Source organism: Pelodiscus sinensis, chromosome 25 (genome assembly GCF_052426305.1).
Source record: "Pelodiscus sinensis isolate ZL-2025 chromosome 25, ASM5242630v1, whole genome shotgun sequence".
Taxonomy (NCBI): domain Eukaryota; kingdom Metazoa; phylum Chordata; order Testudines; family Trionychidae; genus Pelodiscus; species Pelodiscus sinensis.
The window spans coordinates 16,954,514-16,970,240 of record NC_143076.1 but is presented as its reverse complement, the minus strand read 5'-3'; the positions used below and the strand labels follow the sequence as shown (position 1 = coordinate 16,970,240).

Sequence of the window (15,727 nt, the reverse complement as noted above, 5' to 3'; positions counted from 1 at the left end):
TAGTCTGACCTCCTGTATTACACACTCCATAGGACCTTTCGGAACGAATCCCTGTTTGACCTAGGGCAGATCTTTTCCAAACACATCCCATCTTGATTTAGAATCCTACTGACGGTACGAATCCGCCATGACTAGGGATGTAATATTCCGATTAATCAGGTAACCGATTAAACTTTAGGTTAGCCCGACCTTTAACTGGTTAATCGACTAAGCAGGATCCTGGGGCTGTCACCGGCTCCTAGCCCTAGTGTGGGGGCAACCATCTGCCTGTGGCCACTCCTGGGAATTGGTTAACCGGTTACCCATTCACTTCCCTAGCCACGAGCCTGGTTAATTATCCTCACTGTGAAACCTTTGCACCTTATTTCCGTTTTGAATTTGCTCAGATTCAGCCTCCAGCCTTTTTTCTCTCTCTGCTTGATTGAAATCTGCACTATCGCATCTTTGTTCCCTGCAAAGGGGCTTACAGACTGTCGTGAAGTCACCCCTTAAGCAACTCTTGGTTACGCTGGATAGATCGAGTCTCTTGCATCTATCACTGTATGAAGAATTGCACTGAATACTGTTGATCATGACTCACACCGTTATCTGTCCCCCCTAATGCGGGTGGACAAATTACAGTGCAATAGGTGTTACGACCCGGGTTCTACTAATGTTACAGGGAGCAGTGTGTAGTACTCAGATCTGTCCCGCTGACATCAATGAGACACTCACTTCAATAAACCCTATGGGATTCACAGTTTAGAGATTCACAGAGCCGGCTGAATGCTGCAGAGCAGAGCCATGGTTGGAACTCACAGGTGACTTCAGGCACCCATAGCTGGTTTATTATTTGCATGTACAAACCATAGGAGGGGTAGCTGCAGCCCTCGCAGTATCCAAACTGGCAGGAGAACAAAGGGTTCATTGCCTCAGTTGGTATTTGCTTTCAGTCATTTGCTATTTCTGTTTTAATCAGCCAATGAGGGAGCAAAATTAAAACCGTGTAATGTAGGCAACCAATCACATACTGTGAAGAATAACAACTAGCACAGAGTCAGCAAGTGAGCAGTTCCTAAAAGACACAGAGGGTTGGATGCTGCTTGTCCAAAAGTCTCAGCAAAGATCTTTGCTCAGTAAAGGCATTTGCAGACAATAAGGTTGGTTTCTAAAGGATTCACAGATAGGGAAGCGGGCTGGTTTCAAAACAACCACTCCTCATAATGAATGACTTCACAGCGAGTTATCGAGCCGGTCCATTCCTTTGCCATCCATCTCAGCGCATCTCTCCCTGCGCTTGAACACACACGGTCTCTTGATGCAGCGCTGGGGCCTTCACACTCTCAGTTAGATCTGAGGAAGTGGGTCTGGCCCACGAAAGCTCATCATCTAATAAACCATCTTGTTAGTCTAAAGTGCTACATTGTCCTGCATTTTGCTTCAGTTAGTTCTCAGAGGGAGTTCTGACCAATACAGGACTTTGAGACGGGGTGTCACACAGAACCCCTTAGCACTTGCTAAATGCAGGGGATAGTCATCTGCTTCAGAACCCTCTAGCAGCAGTAACTAACTCAAAAATCCATACGACTTTCCTTGTGGCATGGAGGGAAACCAAGCGAGGTGAAATGACTTGCCCAAGGTCACACAGCAAAGACAGTGTCAGACCTAGAATTAGAAGCCAGGCATTCCTGGCCCTCAGTCTTGTGCTACTCCCCCCCTCCAACTCTAAGCAAAGATCTGGCCTCTGTGATGATTCAGTGGATGGGCAAGTTAGCAGTGAAGTCTAGACAGGGGGTGCGTCTAGACTGGCAAGTTTTTGTGCAAAAACTTGCCAGCTGTCTACACTGGCCGCTTGAATTTGCGCAAGGACACTGACGTTCTAATGTAAGAATTCAGTGCTTCTTGCGCAAATACTTTGACGCTCCTGCTCAGGGATAAGTCTTCTTGCGCAAGAATACTTGCTCAAGAGGGCCTGTGTAGACAGGCCCCTTAATTTTTTGCGCAAGAAAGCCCAATGGATAAAATGGCCATCAGAGTTTTCTTGCGCAAAAGTGCGTCTATACTGGGCACGGATGCTTTTGCACAAAAGCACTTTTTGTGCAAAAGCATCCGTGCCAATCTAGACGCTCTTTTGCGGAAAAACTTTGCCGTTAAAAGTATTTCCGCAAAATCATGCCAGTCTAGGCACAGCCAGGATGTACCCAAAGGATGCAAGCTAGCAGTGCTTAATGTGATGGCCATACACAACAGAAGGCTGCCATACTAGCCAGTGCCCAGTAACCCTAGCTGACCCCACATCTGAAAAGTTGGAACAGGGTGACTTGTCTGGGTGTCTGACCTTTGCAAAGGAATGGTGCAATGATGTGATAGCATGTGGAAGGTGCATGAATGGAATTGCTAAAATGAGAACCGCCCACAGGGTGGCAGCAGATGTATTTCCAAGATCTTGCTCGTTTTCCTCCTGCGTGTCCTATGCCCTCAGTGCTTGGTTGCTCGGAAAACCTGCATGCAGCAGAACCCCCACATCTCCGCAAGAGGTGCTGGGAGACCCCCGAAGCACAAGCCTATGAGGGTGGAGGGACGCGTGGTGAGAGTGTGTGTGCAAGCAAGAAACTTTTCCCCATTATGTGTGTGTCTCATGTTCTGAGTCCCAGCAGTTCCCTGCAGGTCTCTCTGCGACATAGACATGCAAAGAAAGAGTGGGCAGCTTAAGGTAACTAGCGATGGCTTCACTCAAACAGCTCAGAACGGGGAAGGGCTTCTCGCTCCCTCTCCCACCTAGGCTATGGGGAACAGATGGATGATTCTTCTGTGGCTTGGACCAAGCCCTCTGGCCTGCTCCACCCTCGCCTTTCCAGTGGGGGTTCTGATCCTAAATCGGCGAGGAGGACTCTAGGTGGATGAACACTGGCCACAGGCCTAGGTCCGGATCATCAGGAGCTGATTACCAAACTGGATTCTCTTGTCTTACAGCCAATTTCAACACCCGAGCGTGGGAATATTCCTCCTTCCAAAGTGCAGACGACGCACTTGGCATGGGCAACTCTTTCTCAATGAAAGGTATTTCCTCCATCTCTGCCACTTTCTTCCTAGTCCTTCCCCTTTACTTCTCTCTGCCCTTGCCCTTTCAGCCACCCTGATGCTTTTTGGCAGCCCTTTCCCCTTATTTGAACCTTTTCTATTTGGCTTATATATCATCGTCATCTACATTACAGCCATGTTCAAGGCTACACATAGTTAGAGAGAGTCCCTGCTCCTTATAATCCAAATACAGACAAAGGAAGGTAGGAAATATTGTTATTCCCATTTTACAGATAGGGAACCAAGGCACATCGAGGCTAAGTGACTTGACCAAGGTGTCATGCGGGCAGTCTGTGGCAGAGACAGCAACTGAATGCAGGCCACCTGAGGTGCCATCCTTCTCCTCTCCTTTCTCTTTTGTGCAGATTGAAAGTTTGTGGCAAGGGCTGTGTTTGCATAGCACTTAGCACGACTTGGCCCTGTTCTTGGCTGTCTCCTGGGCAAAACCTGACTAACCTCCCCCTTCCTTGTCTGTCACTTTTTCCTTAGATCTCTCTCCATTTCTCTGTTCACACTCCTACCATTCTCTTTCCCACAGCCTCCCCTTCTGTTCGTTTGCTGGAGACAAGGCCTCTTTACTCTGCCCAAGGGCTCAGTCCTGGCTCATGAATCTGAGCTCTTTTTGCATGCAGAGAGAGGGTAGGTTTAGAAGATAGGATTCAAAAAGAACAAGTTAAAAGTCACTTAGGAAAGTTAGATGTCAGCAAGTCACCAGGTCCTGATGAAATCATCCCAGGATACTCAAGGAGCTGATAGAGGAGGTATCTGAGCCTTTAGCTATGATCTTTGAAAAATCATGGCAGACAGGGGAGATTCCAGAAGACTGGAAAAGGGCAAATATTGTGCCCATCTATAAAAAGGGGAATAAGAACAACCCAGGAAACTATAGACCGGTCAGTTTAACGTCTGTCCCAGGGAAGATAATGGAGCAGGTAATTAAGGAAATCCTATGCAAACACTTGGAAGGTAATAAAGTGATAGGGATAGCCAGCATGGGTTTGTGAAGAACAAGTCATGCCAAACTAATCTGATAGCTTTCTTTGATAAGATAACGAGCCTTGTGGATAAGGGAGAAGCGGTGGATGTCATATACCTAGACTTTAGTAAGGCATTTGATACGGTTTCTCATGATATTCTTATTGATAAACTAGGCAAATATAACTTAGATAGGGCCACGATAAGGTGGGTGCATAATTGGCTGGATAACCGTAGTCAGAGAGTTGTTGTTAACGGTTCTAAATCCTGCTGGAAAGGGATAACAAGTGGAGTTCCTCAAGGGTCTGTTTTGGGACCCGTACTGTTCAATATCTTCATCAATGATGTAGATATTGGGATAGAGAGTACGCTTATTAAGTTTGCGGATGATACCAAACTGGGTGGGGTTGCGACTTCTTTGGAGGATAGGGACATAATTCAAAATGACCTTAGCAAGTTAGAGAAATGGTCAGAGGTAAACAGGATGAGGTTTAATAAAGAGAAATGCAAAGTGCTCCACTTAGGAAGGAACAATCAGTTCCATACATACAAGATGGGAAGCGACTGTCTAGGAAGGAGCATGGCAGAAAGGGATCTAGGGGTCATAGTGGACCACAAGTTGAATATGAGTCAACAGTTTGATGCTGTTGCCAAAAAAGCAAATATGATTCTAGGTTGTATCAACAGGTGTGTTGTAAGCAAAACTCGTGAAGTCATTCTGCCTCTCTACTCTGCACTAGTTAGGCCTCAGCTGGAGTACTGTGTCCAGTTCTGGGCGCCACATTTCAAGAAAGATGTGGAGAAATTGGAAAGGGTACAGAGAAGAGCGACAAGAATGATTAAAGGTCTAGAGAACATGACCTATGAAGCCAGGCTTCATGAACTGGGCTTGTTTAGTTTGGAAAAAAGAAGATTAAGGGGGGATATGATAGCGGTTTTCAAATATCTAAAAGGGTGTCACAAGGAGGAAGGAGAAAATTTGTTCCTCTTGGTTTCTGAGGACAGGACAAGGAGTAATGGGCTTAAAGTGCAGCAGGGGAGGTTTAGATTGGACATTAGGAAAAAATTCCTAACTGTCAGGGTGGTCAAATATTGGAATAAATTGCCAAGGGAGGTGGTGGAATCTCCCTCTCTGGAGATATTTAAGAACAGGTTAGATAGACATCTGTCAGGGATGGTGTAGGTGGAGCTTGGTCCTGCCTTGAGGGCGGGGGGCTGGACTCGATGACCTCTTGAGGTCCCTTCCAGTCCTATGATTCTATGATTCTATGATTCTATGTCCCCTGGCAGAACTGTCTCCTTTTTCCCACATGCTCTCCCATTAGACTCCCCCTCAGCAGCCAGGGCCCGATCCAAAGCTCGGGCACAGATTCCCTATGATTTCACTGGACCTTGCCTTGGGTCCCAAAGTCTGAGGGTCAAGGAGCTTTGGTGGATTTGAGCCTGACTAAGGATTCCCATTTGCGTACCAGTTTCTCACGGCCTGGCTGGCACCATCCACACCCCCACCCACACTCGTGGTGGTTTCTTGGAAGAAAAAAACCTCTTCCTCCCAGTCCCTATGCAGAACGTTGAGACTGTCCAAACACCCTGCTAACATCTACCTTCTCCACCTGCCCTGAGGAGGTGGCCACCTCCGACTTACACCCCCCTCGGCGCTCCGGGCCTTCCCTTCCCTTCCTTCACTGGGTCCTGCTAAGGTTTTCAAAGCCTCCCCCCCGCCCAGGAAACTGGAATTTCAGACCCTTGTGCAGTTTTATAAGACTCAGCCGCAGCTCCTCCTCTCCCATTGCTGCCCCCTCCCTCCCCACAGGAATCGGTAAGGACTAAACGAGATAGCTGTTGGGTAATTAACAGTCCTTTGTTTGCATTCCCAGGGATCTCAGTTCCATACGCCCAGCAGGTGCCAGACAATTGCACAGGCTGATCATTATTCAAACGAGGACTTTTACCCCTGGAAGGCAACCTCCCTAAGTAACCGAAGCTCTTCTCTTTTCCAGTGAGCAATGGAACTAAGCTGCCGTATCAGTTCTCCCCAATGGGGCAGAGTTCACCGGGTGACTTCAGCAAACAGTCCGATGGCAGCCTGTTCACTAAGAGTGGTATGGGGATCTGGGGGGTAGCTGCTTTATACCTCGCTCCACCTCCTTCTCCCACCCCTCTGTGTAGGTGTTAGATTCTATAGCGACTGATGGGGGGGAGCTGTTTTCCCCACTCTCTGTTGCTTCCCAAGACAGGGAGCCTGGAGCTATGGCCCCTGGAGCCAGCGTTCCCTATATGGAGAGATTCAGGTCAGCCCAGCTGATTAGCAGAGCCCCCAGCCGCTCACAGCGGGTGTTTCTATCAGTGGTGCACATAACAAAATTGATTCTGCACACGGATGAAAAAATGAGAGGGAACATTGCCCAGAGCACGCGCTCTGGCCTGGTTAGCAGAGTAGCTGAATGCAGTGAGCCACGACAGCAGGGTTTTGATAACTTTGGGATTGTCAGCGCGAGGTGGTTTATGGGGGAGAAGGAAGGAGGGGAAAGTGGAAGAGTAATTTGGCAGTAGGGGAGGGCGGGGAAGGAGGGATTCCGGTGAACATCACCCACTGACCCCTCCCCTTGCTAAATCCTAACGGGATTAACCTAATAATGTGGAAGACAGTGTGGCCTAGTAGAGAAAGTACTGCATTGAGACTCAAGAGACCTGCGGTGTAGTCCTGACTCTGCCACTGGCCTGTGGGGAGACCCTGGGCAAGTCCCTTGTCTGCTCTGTGCCTCAGTTTGCCCCTTGATAAAATGGCTATAACGACACTGGTGTACTTTATGAAGCAGTTTGAGATGTAGTAAGAGCCAGGCATTAACCGCCATTCATTAAAACAAAGGAACATGGTGGAACACTTCATTGGACCCAGGATTTCTCCCTCTTCTTCTCCCTGGCTACTGCCAGTTCAAGGGCATCCAAGGTTCATCAATTCCTGCTAACCAGGGCCAGGCCTGGCCAATACAAGGCTTTGGGGGGGGGGGGGGGTAGCTGCTTTATATCTCACTCCACCTCCTTCTTCCACTCCTCTGTTTAGGTGTTAGAATGGAAAAGCCCAGGATAAAGGCTTTGGTCGCGGTGGCTGGTCAGCAGAGGCAGCTATTGCTTCTGAGTCACATCCCATGGCATGGTGCCCCTAGGGGGCTGCAGACATGCCATCTTTCAGCTAAGCTGTAAATCCACGGTCTTGCTTGTGTGCAGCAATTAAAGACCCTTTTGCTCTTTGTAAGAGTCAGAGCAGCTAGCCTGGGATCTTGGCCTACCTAGAACGTAGCTAATTACATTCTGCCTCCCCCATACAATTTAACTGGCTAGGTTGTTTTTTTCCACTCCCTTCCCCCTCAGCTGTTGAGTGGTGTTGCCGTCCACCCCAGAAGTGGCTGCATTTTGGTGGCAGACTGATTCCTAACTATGTATATTTTCTAACCCTGTAATTTGCTAGGGTGCTTGCAAGAAGGGATACCACTCGGACCAAATCATAACCCCGCCACTGCTCCTAACTAGCTACTTTTGTATTGTCACAGCTTACCCCGCAATCGTGAGACACCAAACTACAAAGGTGCAGCCGCAGACATGGAAATCCTCCAAGCAATCCATACTGGTAAGTAATGAGACTGAGGCTTCTGCATTTCTGGGGCTTCAACAAGAGAAGAGACTGCTATGGGAGCACAGAGGACTTATAAGGACAGGGAGTTTTCAGATCTGGGGAAGGGAGAACAACTAAACGTCACCGGCGGCTCAGAAGCATTTGGATGCAGGGTTTTGGTTCAATCCCATTCCAAATCTTAATGATCAGGCTTTACATGGAAATCTGCTCCAATCTAGACCTTGGCACAGTTGTTTATACTCTGCAATATTACTGGGCACTCTGTGGGGGTTACCTATGGGAAGTCTGGTCATGGTGCCTAGAAAGCACATACGGTGTGCTCTGCACATCACAGACCATCGCATAAGACGGTCTCACATGCTAATCAGCCTTTAAAATTGTATGATCAAGCATATGGCAGGTCCAGGATCAGTCTTAAGGAAAAATAGGCCCAATTCATTGCTGCTGTGTCATCCTAGCTCTCCCAAGTGGTCAGAAACTAGATTTGTGTGGATGTGTTTTGCACCCACTTTCCACTGGTGTAAACAAGTTTCAATATTACCCACCCCACGTGTTTAAACACCACAAGAGATTTTTAAAATAGTGCATTTGGGGAGGCCTTTTTATATGCCATCTGCTTTCGGAGTCTTCATATTTCATGTTTTCAGGATTTCCCAGCTACTGTGATGTCTAGAGGTTTATTTTTCTTAACCCCTCTCCCAACAAAAAAGCAGCGATTCGTAGGTAATCACCTGACTCCAGAAGCTGGGGGCTTACAAAAAACACCACATATCACAACTCACAGGAGTTAGAAACACTGGACTAGAGAAGATGCCAAGCCATTTTATTCAATTGCTAAATAAAAACCATGCTGGGTTAACAAGCCCTTAGCAAAACAAATGACCACATAAAAACCTACTGGAACCTAGTTACCCTGGTTCCTTTATCTCCCTTAGCATTGAAAGTATCTTAGCATCTTGCAAATTCTAAATTAAATGCATGAACTTTCCCTCTTCCAAATGAAAGTTTCTCTTTTGATCATTATTATGCATTTGTAAGAACGTTCCATCGCCCTAAGAATGGAAAAGGGGGGAAAATACCAGGTGTTACCAGCATTTACCAGCTGGAAGAAAGGAACACAGCAAGCAGCAACCACTTGCAAAATGACTGCTTTAGGGTGACTATTTGGCTCTGTCAAACGGAAAGAATAGACCGGGGTGGGGAATCTCTGGCGCTCCAGCTGCAAGCGGTTTGTCAGGGTTAGCCACTGGTGGGCCAACACGCTGTTTCTGCAGGCAGGAAGCCCTGCAGCACCCAGTGGCCCCAGTTTGCTGTTCCCAGTTTGCTGTGGGACGTGGTGGTGGCCACGTCCGCGCTGATTCCCACAGCTCTCAATGGCCGGGAAAGGCAAATTGCAGCATCAGGAGCTGCAAGGCTCCGTGCCTGCAGGCGCTCAGGTAAACAACCGTCCGGCCGCCTGCCAGTGGCTAACTCTGAGAAACCACACGTGGCCTGTGGGCCGGAGATTCCTCACCCCTGCCCTTAATATCCCTGCAGTAGCAGGAGTTAGGTAGGACCAGGAAGTCACTGCTGTAGCCCATTGTTATAATAGGGAAGCAAGGCTAGCGAAATAGGGTTTTCAAGTCCATTGGACAGTGATCAAATTGAGGGTGGATCAACTATCTACCAGGCGTGAGACCCACAGCAGGCATGGATCTGTTGTGATAGTCCAACTCCATTAATGCCACTCACACCCTTTGGAGCACTCTGCTATTAATCAACAACCTGGACAGATTCCCCCATGTAAACACTTGGGTTTCTTTCTCATGCATATAGTAGATGGGGCTATTTTATTTTTATAGCTTCTGTTCACCAAATAGAGCTGAACCAAACAATCCAGATGATTAATATGAGCACTAAAAAGTTGCAAAATAGATACACACATTCCACACGGCAGTGGCTCGGTAGGAGCTTTTACAGTCTATTGGGCCAATAATCTGGCTTTTAAAATAGCCTTAAATATGTATTTAAGTAATCCACCTTCTAAAAGGCCTGTAAATATTAATTCGCACAACGGACTGCATTGCTCCAGGAGGCCAGAACCGTCAGTCCGCAGAGAGTTATTTAAAGGGGAGCTTTTCTCCTTTCTTTAATTACGCTGGAAATTGGAGCTGTAAAGCAAAAGGAATTCACATGCATTAAGCAGCAGGTGCAAGAAGTGGGGGCCAAGCAGCAGGGATGGATGGACATGCTAGGTCCATCCATCCATCCATCCATCCATCCATCCATCCATCCATCTCATATGCATCATTCCACAGTCTGGCTACGTCTAGACTGGCATGATTGTCCGCAAATGCTTTTAACGGAAAAGTTTTTCCGTTAAAACCATTTGCGGAAAAGAGCGTCTAGATTGGCACGGATGCGTCCGTGCCAATCTAGACGCGGTTTTGCGCAAGAAAGCCCCGATCGCCATTTTCGCCATCGGGGCTTTTTTGCGCAAAACAGTTTTTAGCTGGGCCCTGGTGGGTTGCCTCTCATACCACCGCTCCAAGGAGCTTGGAAAACTTCTCTATTGCTCTTTTCTTAGGCTGGTGTGTGGCAAGGCAGGGGGCTTCAGCACCTTGTCACACCACCCAACCCTTCTCAAGGCATGAGCTGGATCTAGGTTAGTGTATCATGATGATGCAAAGCCCAGGCTGCCTTTGCTCGTACCCTGTTGTACTAAGCAGGGATATGTAGGGTTGCCTGGTGTCCAGTTTTTGCCCAGACAGTCCGGTATTTGTGGGCTCTGTCCGGTAAAAAAGACCCCAGAAAATACTGAACCTGTTCTTATGGTTTAGCCCCCTGTTTTTTTTTTCCCGTCAACCAATTTTTTTCTCGCCATGTGCGGTATTTTTTGTGAAAGTATCTGGCAACCCTAAGGATATCGATGTCATAAAAAGGCTGGTACACTCACCCTTGTGCTGACTTATGGCATATTCATGGCTGTGCTCATTTCGACACCTCCATACGTCTTGCAACTCCAGCTGGCTCAGCATATTTTTGGAGCCCAGCAACATTGCTGGGAGCAGGGACAGTTGGGTAATCTCCCGAAGCGATGCACGGCATTATAGGATCTAATTAAGAGGACCCGTTGAGCTCCTGCAGCCACACCCTGCAGAGTCACCCTGCCAATGCAGGTGACTCCGAGCTGAAGATCTTGCTTGAGGTGTTGCAACCAACTAGCACAACCCACCCATAAGGTGGCTGGTGTGGATTGCAAGTGCTGCAAGCTCATTCCTGCCAGCCAAAGCTGGTTTTTTGCAGGGGTCTCTTTTTGGATGTAAACACAGCCAGATCGACATGGTGGGAACAGCGTGAGGTTAGATGCTGTTGTGAAGTAGCACAACTGAAACAGCAACAAGCAGAGGAGGGTCAATTCGTACAATAGCTGCTCAAATTCACCATTGTTGCTGCCCCTTTCTCATTCAGGAAGATTCACACAAACTGGGTTTTGTTTGCGCAGATTTTTGAGAACTTGTCACACAGAAACCTATAGTCACACGTGGGCTTGAGGAGAGAACACCGGGTATTTCACAATGCTCGTTCCTTGCAGTCACGTTTAAGGGTTTTGGGTCGTCCAGCTGGAGAGCAGAAAAACACCACGTGACTTCGCTGACCCATCACACACAGACTGTGCCTATTGACAGGATTAGACCTAGAAAAGTGTGCTGGGAAACATGTCCCTGTGAGAGAGATCCTTGGGAGACACCAGAAAGTCATTTGTGAGCCTCTGACAGGGTGGCATTTAGTTCACCGAGGAATTCCAAACAATGAATAACCGCATACAATAATCCATGTGAGAAATTCAGCCTGGCAGCAGACACATGCTCCATCCACGTCCTATTTTGGAGGCCCATGTGGGATTGAATGAATGCGGAGACTTTGTGTAGATCTTCTGCCCCAGAATGAAGCCCATCCAAAGTCCATGTGGCCAGAGAACAAGGGCTAAGCTTGCACTGAATAAGTCAAGCAGCTCCAGGTTCAGAAGAAAGGGGATGGGTGGTGTCACACTCCCAAAAGCAGGGCGGAAGTTCAGGTGAAAAGGGGGACGTGAGATGGTTCATTAGATGGCAGAGGCAGTGCATGTTGAGGGCAGAGAAAAGACAGACTGCAAGTTACCGTCCTTCTCTTAACTCACATGTCCGAAATTCTCCATTTGCAGACACACCATCGCCCCTTTTACGTCAACAAAGGCAACGGAATCATTTCGCACGAGGCACCTTGAGTCCCAAGGTCCGTGGGAAAAGCCAGATGTGCCAGGAGTGGAGACCCAACCACGAAATTCATAGATGAACCTGCTACGCTCTTAACCTTCCCGCTGTAGTCTCTGGAGGGGCTGGATGGGGTGGTTGGTGCCAGAGGAAACGAGGACTTTTCCCGACTCAGAATCAGTCCCAAGACCATTTTATATTTCCCTTGAAAGCTCCGCAGCCCCAAAGAACTGTAAAAAGCACAGCCCCTGTAGCCTTTGTAGTCCCCGTCTTGCAACACCCTCCTCTGCCGGCCGAGCCGATTGCTCTGCTTCTCGGTGCTTTGGGGATCTGGGATGGGAGGCACTGGTCTTTTCCTCTGCGCAGCATCATACGATGGGCTTCCTGCTCTCCCAACCCACACAGTCGTCTCTGAGAGAATTTCTAGAGCTGGTGACAGGTGCCAAGTTGGAGTCTGATATTCTCTGTGAATCTACAAGGCAGGGTCACCTTGGGAACTGGCAGGCCAAGCTTTGCCTATGCGCCTCTATCCATACGGCTCAATCTGCCAGGAGCCTCATCCTCCACAAGTGGGAAGGGTGGATCTGTCTCTGTGACCCATTCAGTCCTTGGCCTCTCTGTGGAGATGCTCTTCCATAGATTGCCACATGGGAGACATCACCAGGGCCTAAGCACTGCTCTGAGAAAGGCCACCAAAGCAGCATCAGAGAGTAACCCCTTCCAGTCATTCCTCCCCGGGCTGGCTGCCAAAGGCCCTACATTCCATTAACGCGCCCCTCCGGCCTCCTCATCAAATGAAAAAAGGAACAGAAAATCCATCCGGCTAATGGAAGATTGATTAGGCTTCTTAGGTGGCCCCCCGGCCCTCGGCAAAACTGGCTCATGTATTTTGGTGCCGTTTTTCTTCTCTGGATCAGGAATTTATTTTTTGGCTCAGGTTCATATTTCAAGGGGGAGGGTTCTGACCATACCATGGTGTCACGGGGCAGCACTCCCCTCTCGCGAGCGCCCTCCACTCTTGCCTGTTCAAAGCCAAAAGGCTCTTTGGCAACTCAGCCCCCTCTGGGAGAGTCACCCCCCCATGTGTGATCAAGCACGAACCTCTTCCGGGTACACACTTAACAGGGCCCCATCTCAGTGCCCTCTGCTAGCATCCCTCAAGCTACCCGCTGCCCACTCTGTTCAAGAGTGATGCCTCCAGGGCTTCATCTCTTGGAGACAACTTCCTTTGCCTTACTGTAGGGCTTTATTTCACAGCCTCAATATAGTCCACCACAGCTCTCCAGATAGAGGTCTCCGTGGTGCTGCCCATCCTCCCCTCAGCCACGAACCCTCTCTTCACTCTGAGATTTCTAGCAGCACTGAGCTGACTCTGGTCCCGCAACTCCTTTTATAGACCTTCTTGGCCTCTGAGTGGCTGGTTCCTCCTATAGCCACTCTAGCCTGCCTGGAGGATCTCTCTATGGTTCTTTTCTGAGGTGGGATTTGACAAGGCCCCAAGCCTCCAGCATGGGGTTTTGAGGCCTACTACAACCTGTCACACCATCAGAAACCAGGGCAGAGACCTTACGTGTTTCAATGATCCAACTTAATTTTTCCCCTGGGCAATGGAGTGGAGTTGTTGTTGACTTCAAAATCTCGAAGCGCACCAGAGCTTGCTGCTGCCCATAAGTTCAGTGCCTATCAAAGTTGCTGCTGCAGAGCCAAGAAGCGAGTGCTTGTAGCTACTTTCTGTGGCTTGTTCGGTTCAAGTCTTCCTCGGATTCGCAACGAGCCCACCCTCTCTCTCTGCACCTGGCCTGCTCTCACACGCTTGCAGCATCTGGCTGAATGAGGTCACACCTATTGCTGGGTGAAAATTACTTTACAGTTAATCCCCAACGCAAAGTTGTGTGCTGTTTTTTGCATCCGGTTCCTCAGACAAAACTTCTGAGTCTGAAAGATGGCTGCCTCCTCTTTGAGATCCATGTTTTAAAGAAAATCAAGGTGCTGCGGGTGGGGTTGGGCTCCGTTATTTGCTTTGGAAAATTTAAGCTACAGTTGTGTGCGTGCGTGTGTGCAAGATACTAAAATAAGCTACGGCACTGGCTGCTACTTTAAGTCATAGGGGATTGGGACACAGGTTCTGAAGTCATGGACCCAGGGAAACAATATGTGGTAATATAATATATTCAGCAACTGTTAATACAAACCACAGAGGGGAAGGGTGACGATGCACTGACTAGTTACTAGTGATGGGGTCATTTAGAAAGAGGATTTCTTTGGCTTCTGCTCCAAATACATCCCCAATTGCCTATTTTTTGTTTTTAAGTTACTCGTCATGGCTTTTAAAAGGCACGCTGATGGTTTTACTCTGATAAATGCTCCCATTTCCTTCGTTCATACTTGTTTAGAGATAAGCGTGATCCCCAAACGCTGGGTCCAAAGAACCCAGACATTTTGGGGAAAGCGGAGATCTAGATCCAAGCTTCACTGCAGGCTCTTATGTCAATAGGAAGGGAAATTGACTATATCCTCCTCCCCAAGATCCCCCCTAATGAAATGTATGTCTCACGCCCATCTCTACAATATTGCCTACTTTAGAACAGTCTTGCTGCGTGGGCATGATTCTGATCTTGCAAAAGTGTTTTACACTGGTGTAACACCACTGATTTGAACAGACTTGCTCCTGATTTATCCCCGTATGAGAAGCAGGCCCCCCACTTTGTCCAACCAGCACCCCTAGTTTGCTTGAAACTCTCTTGCCCAATGGAAAGCAATTGCGCATCAAGCAGTGCCCTTTTTCTCACTGGACCTCGTGGATTAGCCCTGGGGCTTAGAGGTGAATTTGGCATGCACTGCTGTATTATTTTGTCGGCCTGGATAAAAGCAGTAACACCGCTGGGAATTCTGTTGCATCGGGCCGGCTGGTGCTGTGCTCATGAGATTCTTAGAGGGTGTAACCTGCACTGCAGAAATAAAAGAGAAACCTCAGTGTCCCAGGAGCGGCTGGGGTCAGGATTTCTTTCTCTGCGGACTGTGTGTTTGTGCCATTCTGAACGACTTTCAGGGCTTTTGAAAACGAGGGAGATCGGTCTTGCTGGCAAGAGGCACAAAGAGAACCCAGGACGAGCGGAGTCTACACCTGATGGGTGTCCCTCCCCGTCCTGCAACATCCCCTGAGCTACAACAAATCCGCTGTTCTAACTCAGAACCCCCTGCCGTTGCTTATTGACCCGGATGGGCCACTCCCCTACCCCTCTGCCACATAGCTCTGCCCACAAACCTCACACTTGGTCTGCGGCCTCCCCTTAAAAGTGATTCCATGGCTGCTTCCCCCGAATAACCATTCCTGCACAAAACTCTACCAGTGCCGTTCACAGGCTGCATCACGCACGGGCCTGTGCGCCTTGGGCCGAATTCTGAACTCCCGCGGAAGGAAAGGTTAGGCCACGGCTGTTCAAGACCAGTGTAGCGGTTTTATGATACAAAGGGGGCTGAGCGGAAGAAGCTATTTCACTCCTGGCCTGGGACCAGGTATCTGTAACAAGCTGGTACATTATAACCTGGGTGTGTCTACAGGCAGGTCGCCCACATTAACTTAGCTTTACAAAACCGCCTTCCCTGGAAGCAGGGAAGGACTGAATGCCACCCAATCTGCCCCAACTCCTAAGCACGAGGCAGCCTCAGCCCCCCGCCACTGCCGTCTTTGTGACTCCTGACAATAATGGAGCTCAGCTCACGGGAATGACCCTCCGCGCCAGCCCAGATTCGGAGCACGCGCAGTAGCATGAGCATAAAACAATGAACGTTGCAGCTGCAGGACAGTGTACTCAGTTAGAGCCAG

At 48.7% G+C, this 15,727-nt stretch overlaps 1 protein-coding gene across 2 annotated transcripts in view; it reads left to right on the top strand.

Annotated features, from left to right (window-relative positions):
* The window catches only part of TRIM29 (tripartite motif containing 29), a 33,313-nt gene extending 18,401 nt beyond the window's left edge, over positions 1 to 14,912 (top strand). Inside the window, exons 6-9 of one of the 2 annotated variants that reach the window (XM_006117224.5) lie at positions 2,953 to 3,039; positions 6,036 to 6,137; positions 7,587 to 7,663; positions 11,853 to 14,912. In XM_006117224.5, coding sequence (XP_006117286.1) covers positions 2,953 to 3,039; positions 6,036 to 6,137; positions 7,587 to 7,663; positions 11,853 to 11,915 — 329 coding nt within the window. In that variant the 3' untranslated portion in view covers positions 11,916 to 14,912. The remainder of the gene's footprint in view (positions 1 to 2,952; positions 3,040 to 6,035; positions 6,138 to 7,586; positions 7,664 to 11,852) is intronic. The other variant, XM_006117225.5, reaches the window with a different exon arrangement.
* The last annotated feature ends 815 nt before the right edge of the window (positions 14,913 to 15,727 follow it).